The 26578-nt window shown below is 40.1% G+C and overlaps 1 protein-coding gene across 3 annotated transcripts in view; it reads right to left on the bottom strand.

Moving 5' to 3' along the window:
- The window catches only part of HTR7 (5-hydroxytryptamine receptor 7), an 86422-nt gene that overhangs the window by 4213 nt on the left and 55631 nt on the right, over positions 1–26578 (bottom strand). The window contains exons 2-3 of one of the 3 annotated variants that reach the window (XM_059169491.1): positions 5428–5473; positions 4006–4764 (exon numbers count right to left, since the gene is read on the bottom strand). In XM_059169491.1, coding sequence (XP_059025474.1) covers positions 4162–4764; positions 5428–5473 — 649 coding nt within the window. In that variant the 3' untranslated portion in view covers positions 4006–4161. Of the gene's footprint in view, positions 1–4000; positions 4765–5427; positions 5474–26578 lie in introns of those variants that run through there. The other 2 variants (XM_059169490.1, XM_059169489.1) reach the window with 2 other exon arrangements.

Genomic DNA, 26578 nt, shown 5'->3' with positions numbered 1-26578 from the left:
GCTCAATCCTAGCACCCCGAGATATGACCTGAGCTGAAGGCAGACGCTCAATCAACAGAGCCACGGAGGTGCGCCCAAAACTGCTTTTCTATATTGTTCACAATAACAGTGTCAAAGAACAAAAATCCTCACGATGTGACCCTTAAAAACAATTTATGGCAATTGAAAGCAACTCCGTAAGAGAGGCTGTCAATTTAAAAAGAAAAACAGAAGAATCCCTGCTATATCACATTATCACACTTGGCTTTGTATTACCAGATTCCGATACTTGCGAAAAGGTGAAAGAGGTTATAACTTAGAACAGACCAGGGAAGCAGGAACAGCATTTCTCTCTGTCCACTGCCTACCCAAGTGCCTGCTGGACTCCTGAGTCTCTCATTGTGCTGATCAAGAAAATGGGAAGACATGGGTAGATATTTGGAAGGAGCAATACACAGTCTAGTAGAGCATTTACACAGAAAAGAAAGGAAACCATTATGTAGGGATAAAGCCAAGAAGGCGGAGTTGGGGGCATAAGTGAATAAAATTAGAACCCAAGCAGCCACAGAGGGAGGAAAGGGCTGGAGACACTGGAGGGAGGAGATTCAAGTCTGTAGGCTGGCCAAGAAGCGTAGGCACTGGAGAGATGGGTTGGGGCACAAAGGATCCTGAGAAGGTTTGCTGTGAGCTACGGGTTAGACACCAGTCACTCTTCCAGAGACTCCTGTAGAGTTACGAGTTGTTTGGGCTACCCAGCTGGTGTGTACTGAAATGCAAGTATGGGATATTCTTTTTTTTTTTTTAATTAATATACAATGTATTATTTGCTTCAGGGGTATAGGTCTGTGAATCATCAATCTTATACAACTCACAGCACTCACCGTAGCACATACCCTCCTCACTGTCCAGCCACCCTATCCCTACCTCCACAACCCCCAGCAACCCTCAGTTTGTTTCCTGAGATTAAGAGTCTCTTACAGTTTGTCTCCCTCCCTGGTCCCATCTTGTTTCATATTTTCCCTCCCTATCCCTCACAATCCCGACCCTGCCTCTCAAATTCCTCATATCAGAGAGATCATATGATAATTGTCTTTCTCTGATTGACTTATTTCACTCAGCATAACACCCTCTAGTTCCATCCATGTTGTTGCAGGTGGCAGGATTTCAGGGTAGGTGGGGGTTGATGGCTGCATAGTATTCCATTGTGTATATATACCACATCTTCTTTATCCATTCATCTGTTGATGGACATCTAGGTTCTTCAGTATGGGATATTCTGATTACTAGTCTCTCACTAACTACGACTACCACATCATCCCCCCACCCAACGCACTGGATGAAAGCTTCCAGAAGCATGGACTGTCACCTCTTCATCTTTCCACCCCCTGACATGCCTGGCATTATACCTTGTACGTAGCAGGTCTCAAAGGTTTCTGGAAAAAACCAGCCACTGAAGAGACTACTTCCTGCCTCTGCCTTCTGATTCATCTCACCTGGAGCCCCTGGATCCATCTCCATCTCTTCAATGATTCCCATTCTCCTATTCACAGAGATCTAGTCAGAAGCTCTGTTCTGTCCATACTAGGGTTTTGCAACTTTAGCATTATAGAATTTGTGGTGGGGTAATGCTTTGTTGTGGGGGAGCTGCCCCTGTGTTAGGCGATGTTGAGCTGTGTCCCACTGGATGCCGGTAGGTCCTCCCCTCTCCCAACTGTGACAACCAAACATGTCTCTAGACACCGCCAAATGTTCCCTGGCAGCAAAACCAACTCTGGCTGAGAACCACTTGTCTACACTAAAATCCCAAAATCCTGGGGCTGGAAGGGGAGAGTCTTCACAATCTGATCTCATTTTACCTTCCCACTCTGATTCCCAAATCTTGCCCCACCCCAGAGCTTAGCGCCAGCCTGACTGTCCTCTGCAGAAGGCCCACCACTGGTGCCTTTACATGGATGCTGTCTCTACTCTCCTTTAGCTACAAATGCTTGACTACTTTCAGAGACATACTGGAGCCCAAATCCTCCAAGATCTTCCCTGATGAGGGTTAGGGTAAGCTCTGAGTTATTTTCCTCTGCTTTGAATCCTTTAGCTTTTATTTTTTCCAACTTTCCATTGCTCTCATTATGAAAAGGGTAGCTGTGCATATATGTATGTTTACACTCAGACTGCCCAACAGAAATATATGCAGGACAGGAAAAACATCATGTATTTTCTGCATCCTTCACAATGTATGGCACAGTTAGGAGCAAGAATTTCAAAAGGGGTCCTCCCCTATGGAAAGTGAATAGAAAGCTATCTGGTGTCAAATTTTTTTAAAACAGCAGTTATTCCAACTCTCTTAATGGAAATTTCCTGAAGTTAATGGAGATTTAGACCAACCATTCCAAATGATTTTCATATTCTATTATTATTTTAAAAAATCAATAATTACAAATCAAACAGAGTGAGATGTAATGAAAGAACAGTCATTTTCTTACACCAGGGGCAGCAAACTATGACCTGTGGGCCAAATTCAACTGGCAGCCTGTTTTTGTAAATAAAGTTTACATCATCATTTGCTTACTTGTGTTGATGACTGCTTTCTCACTGAAAAGGCAGAGATGAGTAATTTCAAGTGACCCGCAGCTAGCAAAGCCTAACACACTTACTATGTGGCCCTCCAGAGTAAAATTTGCTGACCCCTGTCTTAGACTAACAGGAAAACAACACCTAAGCCTCCATACTAGCTAGCGGCCCAGAGGCAAATATACCTGGATGCTATGTTGGTGAAGTTAGAGAACAGGTTGCGTTCCTAGAGGTATTCAGAGTCATTTGGGGGGTATCCTAGATTTGGAGCCTCTGGAGGCCATTGTGATCCATGAGGACACTTTGGCATTCACCTGAAGCAAGGCTGTTCTTCTGGGACAGCTAGAGGGAAGAAGGTGTCCTTTGACATGGTTGTTACTCATCAAGGAATCTAATATATGAAGAATTTACAGGGATAAGAGTCAGATGAGGTGGGATCTAGACCTAAGAGTGCTGCCTTAGTTCCCAGGTCTGTTACCTCTTCTGTCAAATGAAGGGCCTAGACAACATGGCTGACAGGCAACCCATGGTCCTCTGGCTGCTCCTGCCCACCAGGTCCAGTGAAGAGGAGTACCTCCTCCTCTCATGCCCGCCACTGCCCTCTCTGCACCTTCCATCTTCTCATTCCAGGTTCTTTGCCCTCAAACAGCTTTCAAACAGAAGGATGTTGCCTCTGCCTCATATTTTAAGCAAAATCAGGGGGCGGTGTGCTAACAAACAACCCTAATTACTCTATTGTCTCCTTCCTTCTTCACCATGCCAAACTCACTAGTCAGTGGGTTGCATGTGACACCCCTATTCCTTATCATCACTGGCCCTCAGATCCCAGCCCCTGCTGCAACTGCTCCTGAGAAAGGCAGAGGCTTCCCAGACACACTCAGCAACCATGGGTTCCTTCCTCCTCCGAAATGGGCAGCGCCTCCTCAAAGCTCTGCAGCTTTCAAGACTTTAACCCTGGCTCCTCCCTGTGCTATCCACTCTCCTGTGTCCCAGGCTGCTTCCTGTTAGCTCGTGTGAATCTGCTTCCTTCCTCCAACAACTTGATCAGCAAAGGATGAGAGCATCACAAAAGCTTTACTGAATAGAAGAGTCACAGCAACAGAAAGCAAGGGCGTTACAAGAATGGGAGCTGCGGGACACGGCTTGGACACTGTTTACGGGAAAGGGGTAGGAAATGCCACCTTCCTTGCCCATCACACCTGCTGCAGTCCCTGGACATACCAGTCCAGTCTCCCAGGCCCTCTAAGTACCTGACTTGGGCTCTGGGAACTCTGCTGGGTGGAGGGCTAGAGTCCACAGTGTCCTGAATTCAAATCTGATCTGCTTAGTAGAAAATTGGCTGGCTACGGATGCAGGGAGCCCTCTGGGACATGCTCAGAGAGGGTCCGTACCGGGGGGAGAGGGGGCGGCAGTGGTGGTTGGAGATGGGGATAAAAGGAGAATAGTGATAAGTGACCTTACAGCACAAACTCAGGTCTCTCGGGCCTCTCGGCGAGCTTCAGGGCTTCGTGCATGCCTGCAGCCGACAGCTTGCGGTTGATGTTCCGGTACTGGCACTGGAGCAGGCTGCGGTAGGTGGTCCTCAGATCCCGGTTGAAGAAGGCATATATAAAAGGGTTAATGAGAGAGTTGGCGTAGCCCAGCCACAGAAAGGTCCTCTCCACCCACAGCGGGATGCAGCTGCAGGCCGTGCCGCAGATGAAGGGTCTGGCGGTGGAGAGAAGGAAGAACGGCAGCCAGCACACGGTGAAGGCCCCCACGATGATGCCCAAGGTGGTGGCCGCTTTCTGCTCCCGCTTGAAGATGGAGATGTTTTTCCTCTCGTGTTTGAGGAGTCTCGAAAGGTTGGCACACTCCTCCACCTCCTTCTGGAGCTTCACCATGCCGTTCAGGGAGATGCTGCTGTCTGGCTCCTCGGGCCGGGGGAAACCGGGGAACTTGTGCTTGGCGGCGCTCTTCCGCGCAGCCTTGTAGATCTGGTAGTACATGAACAGCATGACGGACATGGGGATGTAAAACGCCACTGCCGTGGAGTAGATGGTGTAGCCAAAGTCCTGGCTGATCAGGCACACCTTGTCGTCGTTCACGTTCTGAGCCCAACCGAAGAGCGGGGGTAAGGTGATGGAGGCTGAAAGCAGCCAGACAGACAGAATCATTTTCGCCATGCACTTGCCGTTCTGCCTCACGGGGTACGTGAGCGGCCGCGTGATCCCGAGGTACCTGGAGGACAAGTAGAAAGAGAACACGTGACTCTGGGATCACTCCCGAGCACCAGAGGCCGAAGGCTGCTACCAGGCTTTCTACCTACTGAGCAGCTCCATTCCTCAGGACAGCCCTTCTAAGGAGGCATCGTAACGCCCATTTTACAGCGAGGTAAACTAAGGCTTAGGGATGTTATCTACTTCCATCCAGGTCATAGGCTCAGCCAGAGGGACTGCTGCCCTCTGTCTGTAATGCCAGGCCATGCTTTTCTCGAACCTCGCAGGCTCTCCCGATTCCCCACAGTCAGTGAACCAAAGGTTAAACATCCATTCCCCCCCATGACCACTGCCACTGAAATCAGCCAGGAACAAAATGTCAAGCTGACGTGGGATGTGGTGACACATCCTCACACATTAACCAAGGTCTACCACACTCTAATATTACACACTCACTGATCTCCTGGGTTGTCTTAATTCAGACAGGCTTTTAATTCATTTTAACTTCCCTTTTGCACTGTGGTGAGAGCATTTCTTTAAGATCACAGAGATTTGTGAGATATTAAGGAAATTCTAGGGCTTTGGAATGGGAAGCAGCAAGTAATCATTATTTTTTTTACACCCAGAAAATTCTCACATAAGAGTAACGTCAGAAGAACAATTCTATAAAATAAAAACAGCCTACCTCATCTCTCCTCTCCTGAGAAGGATCACAAAAAAGGGGCACAATTCTGAAAAATAGGAGGTGAAGCCAACATTTTTTCTGTGCTTAGTTCTACACAGAGAATAAATAGTTCTCCATCTCTGCCCATCAAGGATTTCCAAAGCAAAAGAAATTTAGCAAACAGAAAACATACACAGCAAGATGTTTTTGCTAAATATTTAATGGTTTTCAGCTTTCCAAATTTGTTTTCTTCTCTCTGTATTTAATGGTCTTAGCTTCTACTTTAGGAAGAATGCAAAGAGCCTGTAAGAAGCCAAGACAGGTAAAAGCTGTCATTTTGTTGGTTTCTTTAAATTCATGGATGTATATAAAAGATACAGTCTTAACACAGGAAAAGGAAAGGTAGAGAACCCCCAAATTACCAAAAGGTTATTTTCCGAAAGCCTCTCAGTTGGTGGGTTGGAACTTTAAAAATAATTATTTTGTGCTAGAAATAGCCTCACGTGTTTTGTCTAAATTATCCCACAAAAGTCAAAATAGGCATCACTGTAGCACTTACGACAAGGCAAAACTGAAATATTAATAAAAAGCAATCGGCCACGTTTTCTTATTCACCAAGAATATTTACTTATTCCTTCAACAAATATTAATTGAGTTTCTTCTGTATGCCAGGTGCTATTTTAAAAGTTGGGAATGTGGCAGTGAATAAAGGAGATATAAATTTTGAAGGTAGGTGCTTGGGGAAATTGTGTTGGGTTGAATGGGAGGACTAGGGCTGATGCTTATGTGGGAGGGGCTCCTGATTCTTTCCAAGGATTCAGGTGTTAGTAGCACCTGAATTTTTTCACAACTGCTAGGTCCCTTTCCTCAATCAAGCCGACGCACAAGCACTATCCCTAGGCTTATCAGGTATAACTAGGATTAAGTTCTGGCTCCGGAACAGAATGAAGGATGAGAAAGAAGGCATTCTCCTGAGAACACTAGAATTAGAGCTGAAAAGGAAAGAAAAGAGAAAAGGAGGGAGGAAAGGGGGGACCAGGGAGGAAGAGGGGAAAGAGAAAGCAAGGAAGGTAAATGCAGAGTAGACTTTGCTGTTCGGGAATTTTTATCTGTGTTTTAAGTTATGGAAAAAATTGTAAGAAAATTAACACACACATACACAAAAATGGTAAATGAAGAAACCCCTGAAGCAAAGTGTTGGAACTGACTGAAGCATACAGTTAAGTTGATCCCTGCTCTGAGATGTTCCATTGCTTTTTTTTTTTTTTTTTTTTTTCAGTTCAGGCTTTTCCTGTTGGAACTGCTTTGCAGACCTCTCTTTTCACATATCGAATTTGCTCTTTAACAACTCCTGTGCCTTTTGGATTCTTCCTTGTTTCCGGCTCCCTCAGCAAGCCTTTTCCAGGACTTGGATTTTGATTATCTTCTCTCTTTGCCTGTAGCTACAGCTACAGCTGCTTGTTTCCAAGCCTAGATCTAGCTTCCCAGGTACCAACCCCAGCAAGAGGTCCAACGGGAAGAGACCAGTTCCTACAGTTCCCCAGGTGGCCACCAGATGGCATTGTGAGACCATCTTACATCTACTTATGGGGGGTTGGCATGTGGGTAGTTAGGGCAGTTGGTGTTTACTGGAAGGAGGAAGGAGGATCACTCTTGATGAGATAAGTTATATTTTATTTGCGGGGTTATACAAAAAATTAGCATGGCTGGAATTCACAACCTCATAAACTCCTATTCTTGATTAACACAGTTCAGTTTTCCTTTCCATCCTTCAACAGACTCCTTACTCAAACAGGGAAATTCTATCTTCAGGCTTAATTAAATCCAGCCTTTCTACTGCACCCATAAATAATACGGAATTCACAAAGATTAAGCCTGAGAGATTAATCGAGTACCCAAGGACATCTCACAATATTAAATAATCTCGTGAGCACAGCATGCTTATTCATATTCTAATATACTTAGTCTGACTTATATTGCATTTCAGTGATGTGGGTTGGCCCATATTTGGTCCTTCCTGGATGTATAAATTATAGTCCATAAACTCCTAATTTAGACTCCATTCTCTAGTGGCATCAAGTCATGTCCTACAATAAGGCAGATACAGTTACTGGGTACTACCTGGTACCACCTGGTGAGACTTTCGGAAAAAAATTTTTAAAAATATGAGTGCTCATTAAAGTGTCTGGAAATAAAATAAATAAACAAAAGTCAACAGTTTTTTAAAAATCCATCAACTATTAGAAATATTATGAAAGGAAACCTCTCTATTCATAGCAACCATCAAGGAATTAAAATATTTAGATAAATGTTTTAAATGTCAGAGCCTACATGAAGAACACATAAAATGCTACTGAAAGCATGAAGAGAATGCTTGAATCCATAGGGAAATTTTTTAAAAATACAACTCAGTATTATAAAAGTGCCAATTTCCCCTCAATTGATCTAAAAACAATATACAACTGTACTGGAAAATTGCAGCAGGACTTTTCCTCAATCAACCACATGACTTTTTAGTTCATCAAGTAAATATGGAAAAAACAGAACGTCTGAAAAAGAAGAAAATTGAAGGGATACTTATTCTGTTAAAAAAAAAAAAATAGTACAAAGCCACAGAAACAAAAACTCAGTAAGAATGACTCAGAAACAGAGAGGTCAACTGAATAAAATAGAGCCCAGAAACAGATTCAAATATATAAGGGAATAATATAAGAAAATGCACCACTTTAAATCAGTAGTAAAATGGTGTATGTATTCTTGAAGTCTGACAACTGGCCAGCAACTGGGGTAAGTAAAAATAAAACTGGCTTAGGTTTCTCCTTATTCAAAAATAAATCCCAGATGGATCAAAGATTATCGTGTAAAAATGTTAAAATCTAAGGCTACTATGAGGAAATATGGGGGAGTGGTTCTGCAATCCTTGAAGGACAATGCTCATTCTTAACTATGATATAAAAGCTTAAAACTTTATATAAAATGATGTAATGATTAAATTTTTGATAATTTTATACACAAAAACAAATAAGTGATGTTTAGTTTAAATTAATAACCACTGTGTGCAGAGTTAAAAGTCAAATGACAAACTCCCAGCCCAAATAACAAAATCTCAATATTCACAGATCTCTTACAGGGCAATGAGAAAAAGACAAACGTTGTGATAAAAATACTGAAGCAATTAAACAAAGAAGAAATAAGCACTTGGAAATATGTGCAATTTCATTAATAATCAAAGAGATGCAAATTTTTAAGTGACTTTTGAGCATTTATCAATTTTTAAGAAAGACAAAAGCCAATTTTAAGAAAATATGAAAAAACAAGCACGCTTTTATTATTTTGCTTAGTGGAAGCTGCAAATGGGACGACAGATCTGGAGCAGTTTGGTAAGGAATATACACGAACATTGACCTTTTGGCTCAGCAATCCAACTTCTAGGAATTTAAGAATATAACTGTACAAATGCAAAATGATTAATGTGCAAGGCTATTTAGGGGGGCGGGAGATGGAAGGATGGGTGAGCCTGGTGACGGGTATCAAGGCGGGCACAGATTGCATGGAGCACTGGGTGTTATACGCAAACCATGAATCAAGGAACAGTACATCAAAAACTGATGCTATACTGTATGGGGACTAATATAACATAATAAAAAATGTGCAAGGATATTAATAAACATAATGGGGGGAGGGTGCAGTGTCAATGTCAATAGGAGGTTAGATAAAGTAGGGTATATATGCGTGTATATATAGATACAGATATGGATATGAGTGTAGATACATAATGTAACCATTAAAAATTCTGACATATGTATGTATTTACTAGCATGAAAACACAAAAAAAGGAGATAGAAAACCGTATCTAGTCCCAAAAGACAAGTAGCAGAGCGTCATATATTGTATTAATTTTTTTATGTGAAAGTAGGTGTTTGTGTGTGTATGCTGAGATGTCTAGAAGGCTATCTACCAAATACGAATGGGACTTTTATCTGAGTTGGAGAGTTTTGAGTAGTTTTAAATTTTTTCTTTGGACTTGGAATTTTCTATGCTTAATTTTTGTTAACTATAAAAAAGAAATGAACATCATTTTAATTTCATTTTAATTCTGAGAATAAAATAGAAGATTAAGGAGAATTCTGTAAATTCCTAAGCCACCTAAGTGATTTTGGCAATACAGATGATCTGGTTCATAAAACCTTTAAAAAGCTGATAATTAAATCTTAGGTTGTTTCATTTGATAAGCTTTCCAAAAGTGTTTTATTACATTCATAAATTCACACAAAGGAAACAGAACTCACTGGCATTTAAAATTCCATAATTAGTATATAAAGTAATATTGGTATTCAGGGAAGTGTTTGTTCAAATTATACATCCGTTCTCTTAAATAGTATAAATTCGTTCTCCTGTACAGTATAAATCTTACCTTTGAGGGGGTCGGAAATCTAGATTGATTCTGAAAATTCCCTAATATGTATGGTGAATATTTGTCACTCTACATTTTATGAACATTTATGCTCAGTGTTAATTAGAAAGCAGGGTGCTTATAAAGCCTCCAGAATTTAACTTTAAAATACATACAAATGTTACAATACAGTAAATCTCAGAGATAAAGGCACCAAAGTATTATATAATTGAGAAATGTATGCAACTCACAACAGGGGTTCTATTAAAAAAGGGGTTGTAGAAAAAGAGGGTTAGGGAACTGTAATCTACATAAAGAGGGATTAGAAAGCAAAAGAATTCTGCTGCCTGCCTTCCATTCTAATTCTACAGAAATTACAGGTAATGGTTCTTCAATGAAATGGCTTCTCCTGAGTTTTGCTGCTATAGAATAATAATTTAAGAGGTCAAAGAACAAGGAGAGATTACTCTTTGGTAAGTGTTCGACTTAGAAAAGGTCTGCACACTTAGCACACCAATTTTCGTGAGAAATCTTCCCTCAAAGGTGAAATTCACTGGACTCTCCAGCCCGAAGCTGTCAGAATATCGGAATCACAGAGACTCTTTGGAAACATACAGATTCCGAGACTGCCTTCCACATATTCTCTTTCAAGAAGTCTGGACGCCCAGGACTTTGTATTTAGGGCTGTTCTGTTCCCTACCCGGTGTGCTGCTGTCAGAGTCATCTTCCCTTGCTCAGTTACAGAGACTTTACTCTTGTATGAAGACTTCACTTTTACTTTATATATTTCATCTTAATGGTTTGCTTACAATTGGGCCCCGTAAAAGCATCATGAATCGTGTCTCCATTATGCCAGCTTATTACTCTTGTCTTCCAGTGTGCTAAATGCAAATGAAATAAGCATGGTTTTTTGTCCTAATCAAGTTGTAGATTTTTTTTTTTTAATTCACAGAAGACAACAAGGTTTTGTAAACCTTTTTGAGAGTAAGAAATAAGAATACTTCCTTTTTTAAGATTTTATTTATTTATTAAAAAGAGAGAGAGGAAATGAGAGAGAAAGCATGAGAGCAGAGAAGTCAGAGGGAGAAGCAGATTCCCCGCTGAGCAGGCAGCCCAATAGGACTCCAGGATCATGACCTGAGCTGAAGGCAGTTGCTTAACCAACTGAGCCACCTATGTTGCCCCAAGAACAAATATTTCTTATACTAAATTTCCACAGTCACTCAGTACACATATATTTATGATATAAATAAGAATTTAAGGCATATACATGTAGGTGTATAGATACAGGCATGCATATATTTATGTATTATGAAATGGAAACAAAGACTTCACAATACCAAGTTACCGTTATGATTTGCAATTTACTCTTTTCTATTCTACTTCAGATTTTTTTTTAAAGATTTTATTTATCTATTTGACAGACAGAGATCACAAATGGGCAGAGAGGCAGGAAGAAAGAGAGAGAGGAGGAAGCAGGCTCCCCGCTGAGCAGAGAGCCCGATGTGGGGCTCGATCCCAGGACCCTGGGATCATGACCTGAGCTGAAAGCAGAGGCTTTAACCCACTGAGCCACCCAGGCTCCCCTCTACTTCAGATTTTTAAAGTGTTGGTCTTACTGCAGGAAATTGATTTCATGACCTAATAATGGATCGTGACCCAAAGTTTAAAAAATTACTAGCCTTCAATGAACATATGGTAAGGTGTTGAATATTATGACTCATCAGGTGAAATGCAAATTAAAAGCACACTGAGATACCACCAATACCATCAGAAGGGTTACAACTAAAAAGGATAATGATTCAAACTGGTGTAGCCGCTCTGGAAAACAGTATCGAAGTTCCTCAAAAAGTTAAAAATAGAGCTACCCTACACCCCAGCAATTGCACTACTGGGTATTTATTCAAAGAATACACAGTGATTCAAAGGGGTACATGCTCCCCGATGTTTAGAGCAGCAAATGTCCACAATTACCAAAACATGGAAAGAGCCCAGATGTCCACTGACAGATGAATGTGGATAAAGAAAAGGTGGTGTATATATATATACAATGGAATATTATTCAGCCATCAAAACAGTGAAATTTTGCCATTTGCAATGACATGGATGGAACTAGAGGGTATTATGCTAAATGAAATATCAGAGAAAGACAAATACCATAGGATTTCACTCATAAGTGGAATTTAAGAGACAAAACATATGAACACAGGGGAAGGGAAGGAAAAATAAAATAAGAGGAAAGCAGAGAGGGAGGCAAACTATGGGGAACCGAGGATTGCTGGATGGGAGGTAGGTAAGGTGAAAGAGGGAACTGGCTGATGGGCATTGAAGTAATGAGGACTGGTGTTGTATGCAACTGATGAATCAATGAACCCTACCTCTGAAACTAGTAATACAATATATGTTAATTAAGTTGAATTTAAATAAAATTTAAAAAACTAAAATGATGATGTTGTTGGGGAACCTGGGTGGCTCCGTCATTTGAGCGTCTGACTCTTGATCTCAGCTCAGGTCTCGATCTTGGGATTGTGAATTCAAGCCCCGCGTTGGGCATAAAGACTACTTTAAAAAACTCCAAAAAAAAAAATTAAAATGATGATGGTGGTGATGATGATGATGATGATGATGATGGTAAAAACTACAATGCTAAATGGTAGGTGAAGACAGGAAGCAACTGTCATTCTCATATACTACTGATGAGAGTATAAATTGATGCAATAACTTTGGGAAACTATTTTTTAACATCTATTAAACTTGATTATATATATGTTTATTCTTTTTTTAAACATTTTTTTAAAGATTTATTTATTTACTTTAGAGAGAGAGAAAACAGGGGGTGGGCAGAGGCAGATGGAGACAGAATCCCAAGCAGACTCCATGCTGGATGTGGAGCTGAACGTGGGGCTCAATCCCAGAAGTCTGAGATCATGACCGGAGCTGAAACCAAGAATCAGACACTTGACCAACTATGCCACCCAGGTGCCCCTATATTCTTCTAAATATATGATAAACATTTAAAAAAATACCGAAATACATGTATCAGAATGCTCATAGCAGCATTACTGGTAATAGCCCCAAAGGAAACCAACCCATTCCACAAGAATAAAGTGCCTGCAGTTCCACAATAGAAGAATGGGTACATACATTGTGGTATATTCATGAAGTAAATTCTATAAAACAACAAGAGTGAACCAACTACTGCTCAACGCACCAACACAGATGATTCTCACAAACATAATATTGAACTAAAGCAGCCAAAAAGAAAAAAAGAACACACACTTCCAAAACAAGTGAAACTAACCTATGGTGATAGACACCAGGATAGCGATTACCTTGAGAGGAGAGGGGACATTAATAAGTAGGAGGAACTTTCAGGAAAATTTAGAGCTCTGGAAATGTGTATTTCTTTATCTGGGTGTGTTACATAAATACATTCCTTTGGTCAAAATTAAGTTAGCTGCCCAGTCATGATTTGGCAGTGGTTAGAATGTAAAGAAAGAAAGTTAATTTTAAAAATTAAAAGTAAATGTTTAAGAACACATCAAATTTACCATTTGCCATTAACCTACACATCTCTAAATCTACCACTAAAATGGGGTTCCATTATACTTTTAAACCATTTTCATCAATGTTTCCAGGCTGTAATTATAATTAGGACCAGCAAAAATCGAGATTCCCCATTCTGAGCCCGTATTGAGGAAGAAACGTGGCCAGAGGAGAGGGGGAGAAAAGACAGCAACAAAACTCAACAAGATTTGGAAACAGAATAACAAAGGCTTCCTCTTTGAAAAACTAAATTATAAAATAAGAAATTATAGTTTCCCTTTAGGGAGAAAATCAGGCTTAATTAAAATAAAGCAAATCACTTAAAGCCAAAAGTACTTGTTAAAAATTCATATACTGTTTTAGTTTACTGTTGTTACATAATTAATTACCACAATTTAGTAGCTTAAAACAACACCAGATCTGTAGGTATCCTTACAGTTGTGTAGGTCAAAAGTCTGGACACAGTTCTACTGGGTTCTCTATTCAGGGTCTCACCAGGTTGAACTCAAGGTATTGGCTGGGGCTGAGGTATCACAGGAGGAGAACTCTGGCAAGAGTACATGGTTGCTGGCAGAATTCATTTCCTTGTAGCTGCAGAACCCATAAAGGTTGCATCTTCAAGGCCAGCAGGGGAACACCAGCTACACGTCTCAAACCCTTGATCTTTAAATCCTCTTTGAAAAGCACTCACCTGATTTGATCAGGCCCACTAACATTGAAGAGGAAGGAATTATACCAGCATACACACAGGGAAAAGAGAATTTCAGTGCCATCTTAGAATCCTGCCTACCGGGGTGCCTGGGTGGCTCAGTGGGTTAAAGCCTCTGCCTTCAGCTCAGATCATGATCCCAGCTCCTGGGATCAAGCCCCACATCAGGCTCTCTGCTTCACTCTCTCTGCTTACTTGTGATCTCTGTCTGTCAAATAAATAAATAAAATCCTTAAAAATAAAAAATAAAAAAAAAAAGAATCCTCCCTACCACTGACAGTGATAACAAAAGCTAAGGATACAGGAAACTTCCCACTAAGTGAGCTCAACAGAGACCTTTCTGCTACCTACTCAAGCTGAGACAAACCTTCCAATGAGACTAATCTCATCTGGACTCTATCATAAGGCAATTGTTTTCTGCTGAATTTTTCCACCATTTAATGCAAAAAAAAACAAAAACAAAAAAAACCCACAAAAAAACAATTTAAAAAAACCAACAAAACAAAACAAAAACCCAAAACACAAATTTTCTCTTACTGCCAACTCAATTTTTAGCTACCTACTATGTAAAACTCTATCTACCAAAAACTATCAAAGAATTTTTTAGATAATTATAGGAAGTCATGCAAAGAAATAATGTAAGAGATTAATAGTGACTCCTGAATTATACTTGGTGCTTACTTACTTCAGTTGTATCTGAACTTACAATACAGTCTGAATTTTCCCACCAAAGAATTTTATTCCTCAGAGAAAGAGAGAAATGAAAAGGCAAAGAGTAAGCCAAAATTTTACCAACAAAAACAAAACAAAGGAATGGCATAAAACTTTAGTTAAAATTTCAAAAGATTACAAGCAAGGAAAATATATCTGTTCTGTTTTATGATAGTACTAAGTGACTTCTAATCCCACATCACTCCGTAGAAGCACGTGAAGAAAGGGTAAGTGAGTAAAATTGTTAAATTTCTGAGTAGTATTATTTGAAGTAAATTTGAGGTGATAAGGAACCAGTGTAAAGAAAAGCCATAAAAGCCATTAAGAAGAAAAGCCCCAAAATATCATTTTAGCCAAGGTAAGAAGGAGCACCCAAATCTGTTATCTTTTAAGATACTGGCCTAAAAATGAGAGCTACACTGAGGTCTAGAAGGTGGGTGGTCCTTAGCTTAGTGGAATGTGCTCTGATACAGGACATTTAATGAAGATTTATTTTTTTTTTAAATTTTTTTTAAAGATTTTATTTATTTATTTGACAGAGAGAAATCACAAGTAGATGGAGAGGCAGGCAGAGAGAGAGAGAGGGAAGCAGGCTCTCTGCTGAGCAGAGAGCCCGATGCGGGACTCAATCCCAGGACTCTGAGATCATGACCCGAGCCGAAGGCAGCGGCTCAACGCACTGAGCCACCCAGGCGCCCCTTAATGAAGTAGATACTATGGAAAAGTACATAGAATAAATAGTACCTTAAAGCAGAAAAACAACTGCTATCAAAGAAGGCAGAATGACATGGAGAACTCAACCACACGATGTCAGAACAAACACTAACATTTAAATAACTCATATTAAGAATGAGCCAAATGGAAAAAAATAATGTTACAGCAACTATACAAACATATTACAATAATAACAGTGAAAGAAGAAAGCAACAGAACATGAATAAAACTATTGAAAAAAAAAATCAAAATGAAAGCATGCCCTTAGGTTAGAAGGAGTTTTTTTACAAATAGTTTTCCCTGTAAAGGACCTCAACAAGTACATCTGACCCTTGAACAATGCAGGAATTAGGGGCTCTAACCCTCCATGCAGTCAAAAATCTGTATTAACTTTTGACTCCCCGAAAATAACTCCTAGCCTACTGTTGCCCAGAAGTCTTACTGGTAACATAAACAGTTGATTAGTGCATATTTTGTATGAAATATAATTATATACTCTATTCTTACAATAAAGCAAGCTAGAGAAAATAAAATTATGAGAAAATCATGGAAAGAGAAAACATATTTACAGTACTGTACTAATTTTTAAAAATCCACATGGAAGTGGACCCATGCAGCTCAAACCAGTGTTGTTCAAGGGTAGAAATTTATGTAATCACTAAAGCAGGGACTCAAAGATGAGATGCTGAAACAGCGGAATGAGATAGTAAAAGAGACGTCAGAGTTAAGGAAATAAATTGAGGTCAAAACACTAGCAGTTCAGATCTAACAGATAAATTAGAAACAGGTAGGAATAGAATAACATACGTGAAAAGCAAATCAGTGGCATGAGGAGAAGGCTAGAGATAAAATAATGCAGAGGGGAAAACATATTCACATAATTAGAGGAGGACAGACAAGGAGGACACATGTGGATAACGCAACGTAGGTATGACTGGTGTTCCCGAAGAGATGAAAGAGCCCAACAAGGTAGCAACAACACAACATCACTTAGACGTGCAAAATGTAAAAACTATACAGAGATATAACATAGGATATTTTCCCTAAATCCATCAAAGGGGTGAATGCCATGATCAGAAAAGGACATACGACACAGCTGGGAAAAGTGACCTAGAATTATCTATCATCAAGAAGCCCTAACCAGGTAACATAACTGAAGTTCAAGACGTGGAAAGACATATACAGGCATCTGGAATGAGAAAGATCAAGAAATGTCCAAGGGGGAAACAATCAGATACTCAGTAGCATCACTCCATGATGGAACATAACAGAAAAGTGTCTGAAGATGTGAGTGTCGAAGAACACGATACCCATTACTTAAGGTTATAAAATCAACAAAATTCTCAACAGGAAAGAATGTGGGGAATATACCAACCATAAACTCATTTGCAAGACAGGGGGACAAAATGCATCCAACCAAAAGATGAATCGAAATGAAGAATTTAGAAACAAAGAAACCATGATTATCACTAAACCTGTTTAAATGCAGAACTAACACCTGTGGGAATTATATTAGAAAAACAATATAAGTTTTACAAAGTAAAAATAGCATAAGCCACAAGAATCAGGAGCTGAGGTGTTAGAAGACTAATCACTTCAGGGCGCCTGGATGGCTCAGTGGGTTAAAGCTCTGCCCTTGGCTCAGGTCAGGATCTCAGGGTCCTGGGATGGAGCCCTGCATTGGGTTCTCTGCTTGGCGGAGAGCCTGCTTCCCCCTCTCTCTCTGCCTGCCTCTCTGCCTGCTTGTGTCTCTGTCTCTCTGTCAAATAAATGAATAAAATCTAAAAAAAAAAAAAAAAAAAAAAAAGACTAATCACTTCAACTTTTTTTTTTTAATAAAGATTTTTATTTATTTATTTATTTGACAGATCACAAGTAGGCAGAGAGGAGAGAGAGAGAGAGAGAGAGAGAGGAGGAAGCAGGCTCCCTGCTGAGCAGAGAGCCCGATGCGGGGCTCCATCCCAGGACCCTGAGATCCTGACCTGAGCGGAAGGCAAAGGCTTTAACCCACTGAGCCACCCAGGCGCCCCAATCACTTCAACTTTTATAGTAGGGAAGTACTAATATGGTCTATGAAATTTTAACATATAGTTTCTATAAATCCAACTTCTTGATGGTTGCATATTTTCCCCATAATTTTCATGCAATCTTTTAGGAAAGAATAGCATTAAAGTTAACAGCCCTTATTTTAAGTTTGTACTTCCTTCATTTTAATTTTATTTTTAATTTAAGTAAACATTATTTTAATATTTTGTTAGAATAACAAGTATAATGTTATCTTATCTCCTTCTTTCAATTTTTCATCTATCAACTTTCTGTCTATCTATGTGTTGAGTCAGCCAACCAGAGAGCCAGCTGTCCTCCTAAGTGGACAGAAGCATAAAGAGATGTCTAAAATGGTCCTCACCGAATGTTAAGATTGTCATTTTTCCTCTTTGTACAGGAAGAGTTTAGACAATTTTTTACTTTCTTATTTATGTTTTTTATAATTGCTGGAAGTTTTTATGTGCACACGTATTTTTCAAGAAATTATTTCTCTAAAATAATGAAAGTCCCTCTTTAATAAAATAATGGTTTCAGGGGTACCTCGCTGTCTCAGCCCGTTAGTTAAGCATCCTGTTCATTTCAGCTCAGGTTTTGATCTCAACATCGTGAGTTCAGGCCCTGAGCTGGGGTCCATGCTGGGTGTGGAACCTACTTAAAAACAAAACAAAACAAAAAAACTGGTTTCAACCAGTAATTTCATTCACCTTCCAGTTGGTTCCTCTTTACAGATCTATCAACCTGGCAAGTTTGGAATTAACTGCTGATTTAACCGTACTCAATTTCTCAGAAAATTTTGCAAATTATCTTTGCACTCTAAATTCTCATTAACTTCTTGAATTGTGAAGTACCTCTTGGGAGGAAGCCAGTTCTAGGCATCCTAACAGTCTAATCTCCTAACGAGCGCTGGTGAACTAACAGAGGGCTGCCCACTCTTTGCCTCCCTGTCTTTGAGAGGTAAATTCTTCCCCTTTCCTTTATTCTGGGCTAGGCTTGTGACTTGCTTTACCCACAGAAAGTGGGGTAAGCGTGTGTGACTTCTCAGGCCAAGCCTTAAGAGATCTGTAGCTTCTGCCTTCACAGCTTGGAAAACCCCCTCTTGGAAGCCCACCAGGCTGACAGGAAGCTCATGTTAAGCATGTTTACATATATATATTAAAAAAAAAAAAAAAAAAAAAAAAAACACCTCGTGAGGAACACTGAGCAGTCAGACAGGTGAGTAAAGCTTTCTTGAATCTGCCAGTCTGGCCCACACACCAGCTGAATGTGGCCAAATATGTAATCTCTTATGATGCCATTTGATGTTTTGATGTCAGTGGGCCACTCATGTGAACTCTGCCCAAATTCCTGACCACAGAATTTGGAACAATCATAAAGTTACTGGTGGTTTCTTCTGCAACAACAGATGACTGAGACAGTATACGGAGGCCATATTCTTTCTCCTCATTGACGTGTGATCTCAGACACTGCATTTGCTGACAATCACTTCACCTCACTCTTAGGAATAAATTACCACAAACCCCATGGCTTCATTTTGGCCTCTGCAGCCCCCAAAAGTGAGCCAGGAACACTCACTAGCTTGTTTGAAGCAACTCCAGATTTCACTCTTCGCTTTCTTTCACTTTGATTTTACCTTAATGGCTTCATTTATTCATTCAGAGAATATATCCTGAGTACCGGCAGTAGGGTAGGTCCTGTTTAAGGACAGGGGCTACAGCAGTGAACCTAATAGACCAACATCTGTGAAGCCTGAATCGAAACAACAAAACCAATGAACAAACAAAACCAGAAACAGAATGACAAATACAGAGAACAAACTGGGCGGGGTCCTGGGCGGGGAGGAGGTTGAAACAGGTAAAGGAGGTTAAGAGGTATAAACTTTATAACTTTTCGGTTATAAAATAAATAAGTCATGGGGATGAAAAGCACAGCAGGAGGAGCAGAGTCAATAATACTACAATAGTGTTGCACAGAAACACATAGCAAATAGGGGTGAACACAGCCTAATGTACAGAATTGTGGAATCACTATGTATCATACCTGCAAATAATATAACTTTGGATGCCAACTATACTTCAATAAATAAATTATAAAGTTTTTTAAAAACATATGAGGCTTACAGAGATCACAAATAAATAAATAAAAAATGGACAGTAGGTCAGATCATTTTAAGTGCAATGGCGAAAAACAAGACAGCAGAGGGGAACAGAGAGTGGAGAACGGGCTGGGGATAACCTGCAGAACAGATGTACACTTTGGTCCCTGAAATGGGGTGGCAGGCTGGCCAGGATTTCTGGAAGGGCTCTCCACTCTCAACTTCCGTGGTCCGGTCTTCACCCACTTTTTTACCTTAGGCTGCACAGAGAAGCACCATCTTCATGGAGGGGCTTGACCATATTCAACATCTGGCTAAAATGAAAACCGCTGAAACCCTGCATCAGGCAGATCTGGCTTCAATTCTGGCTCTGTCCTTTTCACTAGCTCCAGCACTCTGAAAGGGATCCTCAGCCCTCCGAGCTTCTGCTGCCTCCCAGGACAGAACGGGGGTGGGTCGGGGTAGAGAATGGAGTCACTCTGATGGGGGAAATGGGATTGTGAATGTCAGGTTTTCACAGTGAATGTCAGGTTTTCACACCACCCGCTAAGTAGCAGACACTCAGAAACTAGAGCTGACTTCCTGCCCCAGAACCCCATTTTAAAGAAAGGAACTGGCAAATAAGGCTGCCACCTGAGTGGATCCAATGGGAGAGCGAATGAGGGGACATATGAAGCATCTGGGAAAGGAAGAACGGAGAGGGGGGTTATGCCCCACTCAGGAGAAACTGGCAGTGCCCAGCAGGTGTTTGTGGAATTTGTTGGTATAAGAGCTAGCTGGCCTTGAACTGGTGAAATGGCTGTATGAGGAGAGAAAAGACAGATTTAGAAGACATCGTCAGAACAGAGTAGACAGGGCTCAGAAATGATTTAGCAAAGACTGGGGGTAAAACGGGACAAAAGAGGAGGAGCTAAAGAAGCTCATCAGTTTTCAAGCCAGGCTGACTGGGAAGACGGTGGGGCCATTATCCGAAGCAATAATCGTCCTCAGTCTACCGTGGTCCACCTTGCAGCCCGAGAGGCCTCTGGGGCAGATCCCGCTGACCTCTCCAGATCCAGAGGCCATCACTCCACCCTGGTCATACCTGGTGGCTCTGCAGCCTTCAGCATGCACTCCGTGCCTCCTTCTTGAAACTTTCCTTTTCCTTTTTTGTATTGACAGACTTCCCAAGCCCTCCCACGCCTCTGGCCCACTCTTGCCCACTCTTCTTGGCCTTCTTGGCCTCCACTATGGGGCCTTCATGTTTTGGAACTCCTCCAGGCTGGGTCCCAACCCCACTGTCCTGACTCTGTATTCTCTAGCTGTTCCCCTCCATTACCAGTGCTTTAAAACCTTCTATTGACGGATGATCCGCAAATTTGAGTCCCTAGCCCAGACTCCCCCATGGAGCTCCAGACTCACAAATCCAACTGCCTCCTTCCCATCTCCACTTTGATATTTCTAAAGCATCTTATTCATTCCTTCATCCAACAGACTTTTGTGAAACACCTTATATGGGTCTGGCACCCTCTCAATGTGTCCAAACATATCATTCTCCACAAACTGAGTCTCCTTCTACTTCCCCAAATTAGTGAATCCATCCAAGGGTACACAGGAACCTGGGAGTCATTCTGGATTCCTCCTTCTCTAATTTACCTCCTCCATAGCTCTAAAACCTACCCACTTCTCTCTGCCTCCACTGCCACCATTCTAGAATCCTTATCTCACCATGGATTACTGCAGTGGCCTTTCAATTGGCCTCTCACATTTTATGCTTTTCCTTCCTAACCCATTCTCCTCATGCATCCAATATGACCTTTTCTTTTTTAAAATTTTTAATGTTAATGTATTTAATTGAATATGTAACATCTTTTCAGACTAAAAAATTAAATTATAAAAATTAAATTTAAAAAATCTTCTCAGACTAAAAAATTAAAGTATAATAAAAGTGGATATTGAGAAGTCTCGTTTCAAATCTTGCCCCATCCTCCTACCCCTTACATTCTATATGTATCATTTTTATTAGAATCTTGTATACCCTTCCAGCTTTTCTTTGCACAAATGCAAGCATATAAGAATATATTTCTTCTCTCCAACTTCCTTATATATAAAATAGCATACTGGATATGCTGTGTTGTTCATTGTTTCTTTCACTTAAAAATATATCCTTGAGATACTTTTACATTGGTGCATCAAGAGTTCCCTCGTGCTTTTTTTAGAGCTGCCTAGCATTCTATTGTGGGGCTTTTCCATCATTTATTTATCCAGTTATAAATAAATAATGGTATAAATAAATGCTAATGGTATCCACACCATTTGTACTCTTCCGTCCACCAATCAAAGCCAAAAAGAAATCCACAGGTCAGATGCAAGCACCCAGGCAGTAAAATAATGAAACAATGCCTATGTCTTCCTTGTGATGTGAACTCTAAAACTTAGTGGCCACCTGCCTTCCATTGGCCTTTGAAGGAAAGGAAAGTTGTTGCTGGCCAAGGCTGGTACTCAGCTCCTACTGAAGATCCCACTGACACAGAGCACAGAATGGATGTTTCTCTCTACTAGCCAACAATACTCCAATTAACTGAAGCCCGGAGTCTAGTTTGCAGAAATCCTACAATAGCTCAGGGTGTGTGTCTTTGAGCCATCCTTGCAGAAAGGACAAGAAGTCAGGTTTCTTCAATGACAAGTACCTCAAGTTGCTGCATTGTTTGAATGTAGACATTATTTTCCTCCTACTTTGAGAATATCATACACAGTAGTCTAAACCCACCAGTATTTGAGCTTCTAAAAAACATATACAAATATGGCACCTATAGCTTTGGGTAAGACATTTGTCTCTGTATTTAATATTTTGATAACATCACTTTCCTTTCTTAAGTGAATTATATGGAAAGTGATGAATTAAATTTACTCTATATTCTCTTTTCTATTTATTACTGTTATCTGGTAATTAATTTGCCCATTTCCATTAATCTTCCCCCAAAGCAATCAACTAGCAAATACATTTAATTTTGAAAAGCTTATTATATATGCATAATTTCAATGTTTTCTTCATGAACTAAATGCTTATCTGATCTAGACCTATCACAAATGTTCATAAATTTTCACTGAAATAGAATGGAATATAAATCAGCATATAGTTATCAAAATGTATTTTCTGGTTTAAGTTTTAACATAATAAGCTTTGGACAATATAAGCAACTATAGCCAAATATATATTTTAAAAGAATTAGAAGAACAAAAGAATTTTTAGGATTAGAAAACCAATTATATAATATATTCTAATCTGGAAACATAATTTAAAAGATTAGATTCTTAAAAAAAAAAAAAGATTAAACAAAAATTAAACCGTAACAGATGGCAAAATAACCAACAGGAAGAGTTAGTTGAACAAAATGAATAAAATCGAAAAGACCTTTTATAGACTGTTAATAAGAAAGAGATTAAAAGAGGAAAGAAATGAAAGAGAAAATAGCATTTAAAAAGATCAATAGCTTTCAAAGTAAACTAAAACATAAAACAAAAGACTTTTTAAAAGCCATTGGTAAGAACTATAAATCACTGTATGTATAAAAAACAGTACTTAGGAAGACATCTCAATTGAAAACTGATAACAAAATTACTGTAAGATAATTCAATAACCTCCTAAATTCAGACAGTATTAAAACAAACTTCTAAAAACGAAACCCCACATCATAGTAGCATAGTTTTTGCTTTGATCGACATAACAATCTTACTATCTACTTATCTAAGCAAATAAGTATCAAGTATGGGGGTGGTTTACTCACCTCTAATTCGAATCCTTTATTCTCATATCCTTTGAGTATTTTTCCTTCAAATGTTATTATTCTACTGGTTTGAAAAGGTATTCGGTTCTAGTAGCAGGTATGAGTCAATATAGTCTAACCACTAAGCTGTCTTCCGCTTCTTCTTGGAAACACAAAATCTGTCGGTAAGACTTGGGAGATTTTCCTCCTCCTCTTTCTTACCCCTTGAGCCCATTAAACCATTAAAAAACTACCACAACTTGAGTCCAGAGGCTCCTGTTCCCTGTTGCCCTTTTTTCTTCCTCTTTCTCTTTCTTTTTTTCTTTCTCTCTCAATCTCTCTCTCTCTCTTTTGGTACAAAATGGTGGTTTATTAAACCATGGGCACAGGACTCAAGGGCACAAAGAGCTATGGCACTGGGGTTTTGAGGGGTGGCTGATTATATGCTCTGGGATTGAGGAAGATGAGGGAAAAGGGATGTTTCTGAAAGAACTTTCATATGCTAAAGAAGACTCCCAGACTACCCAAGCCTTGCTGTTGTCAAGTCAAGGTTGTTTACTCCTCCAATAAGGCCTTAACAGTAAGATACTTGGGAGCTTCCTAGAGGAATGTTACATTCTTCCTATCACAGTCCTTAACAATGGGCTGCCGGTTTAAAAGAAATTAGTTTTATTTAGATTTCTTTCTGCCTCAGCTTCCCGCAATTTTGTGGAGGTGAGGGCGATGTTAGGGCTTCCAGGTCCCTTAGCCCTTTTCCACGTGATGTATCTTTACACAGGGGCAAAACCTTTCCAGAGGGAAAATCGTAGCTGATAAACTTATTTTCTACTTGTATGGGGAAAAATTTACATTTCTTTTACGCACGTGTCTACCCAGAAACCCAACTTCCTTTGTGTGAGTTTAAAGAAATATGGCATGTATTTTTCCTTTTATCCCCAAAATGATCATGCTGAAAGAGTAAGAGCAAAAATAATTCTGCCTCATGTCTTCCTAGCATTTGAATACTACGAGCTAACATTTACTGAGCAAGCAAAATGCCAGGCCTTGTGATAAACGCGTAGACAGGGCATTGGACTCAGTCCTTGCAACCCTACGTGGTAGATACTAGCCACATTTCACCAATGAGGACAATGAGGCTCAACGAGGTTAACTTACTCTTCCACTGTCGCCCAGCTAACAGAGCTCAAAACTGGATGCCAATCAAGTTTTTTTTGACTTGGGAGTCTCCTCCTAACCAATACCCATTTTCTACCTCATCATTTACAAATCACATCCATATACATTTCTCTCATATACTCCCTCTTTTTCCATTTATGTTGGAGAATCACTGCAAGTCTAGCTGGGAAAAGCTCAGAAGCCCTGACTGAATATAGAAATTCCCATCTAGAACATTCCAAGCTTTGGGTTAAACTCATACATTGTCAGAGAAGTCAGAGCTGCCTAAAGCAAATAGCTACGCTGTTGAATAGTGACCAGTGTTTATACTGAGTTCTACATCAGGTCTAAGACAAATGGGCCTTTTAATGTTTCCCCTCCCTGGGTGCCCTTCTTTTAGAGCAACCGAGAAAAATTCTCAAATCTTTTCCATACGGCAACTATTCAAATAGCTTCAGGCATTTATGATCCTTTCACTCTTCTGTTCGGTTAGGTCCTTTTTATTGGAGATGATGGAACCCTGAGCCCAAACAAGGAGAAGCAAGAAGGCAAATGTCATGGCTTGTGATTAAAAAAAGTTAAGGTTCTGTTTCATGCATGTCTTGATCCAAGGGCTCACACGATGCCACTAGCATTTGGGTTCCGTGTGATTCTCATCTCTACATCCAACAGCACGGCTCCATTCTCAAGCTCAGTATCTGGCCATACTACTTCCAGCCCCTAGAGTTATATTTAGCAAGATTTAGTTTGATTCAAGACTGTGCTCTCTCCCAGCAAACCCAGGAAAAGTCTTTTCTTTCATTTTACTAGCTTTGATTGGTTCACACACCCATCCCTGAGCCAGTCAAAGGGGCCAGGAAAACAATAACCCTTCTCACTCAGTGCCCCAGATGCGAGTAGCATCCACTCCCCTTCAAACACACAGAGTAAAGCACAGGGTTCGGGTAGTTTTCCAGACTAAAATAATAGTTGTTCCAGGCAGCTTCCTTATTTTCAGGAGAATTTGTCCAAGATCTTACAACATGACTACCGAAGCGAAGTCAGGACTCCAAATGTGTCTACATCTGCAGAAATGATGTGAAAAGGGGAATTGTTCTTTTTTTCCCCACATTTTTGTGTTATACTTATAATTCAAGTTTATATAATAATATTGATAATTGATAATATTGATAATTATATAATAAAATTGATAATTGATAATATGAAGATATTTCTTCTTTTTTGGAGTTGCTCTTCCCTTAAGTACTAAGCACTCTTGTGCTGTGTCCCTAGCTGGTTCCTTAGGGAGATGCTATTGTACAACAGCATCTCATTCGGACTTCTGCTCTTTTCTCTGACAGGCTTATACATGGGAGGCTGCTTCACTTAAATGTTGTTATAATACAGCATCAGGTAGGTACCTCTGGCTGGGAGAAACATTTTCAGAAAACCCAGCTCCACGTGACCTAAACAATGAGAATAATTTATCATCGCCCCAAACAAGAAGTCACAAAGTAGGACAGCTCTGAGATAGTTAATTTGTCAGCCCGACAACATCATCAGGGACTGGGCTTCCTTCCAGCTGCTTAATCTGCCATTCTCTGGGTTTGGACTCAGCAGCTCCGTCTGGACCTAACGTGGCTGCTGCCACTTTGGAATGGCAGCACACACAAACCAAGACCAGCAGAACTATGACAGATCAGCCCTCCATCAGCATCTCTTTTTAAGCAGGGACACCTTTCCCAGACAGCCTCTTTCTCAGAAGCCCTCTGCTCACAACTCACCAACAAGAAATCTATCACCTCCCTAGTCGTAAATCCAATCAGAGACAGAAATATGAGACCACCATGAGTGGTTCAATGAAGCAAGGAGAGGGAGTGCCTGGACAAAAGAAGGTTCTTTAACAATTGCTGGGTAGGTGGCAGAAAAAATTGAAAATCATTCATCACTTGGAAACAGACCTTATTTACATTTCGGTGTTATTTCCTTCCAAACTGTTCCCCACCCCCCTTTCTTGGTTGCTTCATTTAAACTGTTTTATTCATTTGTCTGACAAATATTTGTTGAGGACCTACTTTGTT

This window comes from Mustela lutreola, chromosome 4, assembly GCF_030435805.1.
Source record: "Mustela lutreola isolate mMusLut2 chromosome 4, mMusLut2.pri, whole genome shotgun sequence".
NCBI classification, from domain to species: Eukaryota; Metazoa; Chordata; class Mammalia; order Carnivora; family Mustelidae; genus Mustela; species Mustela lutreola.
The sequence above is the reverse complement of the archived record's forward strand: the minus strand, read 5'-3'. Positions and strand labels throughout refer to the sequence as shown.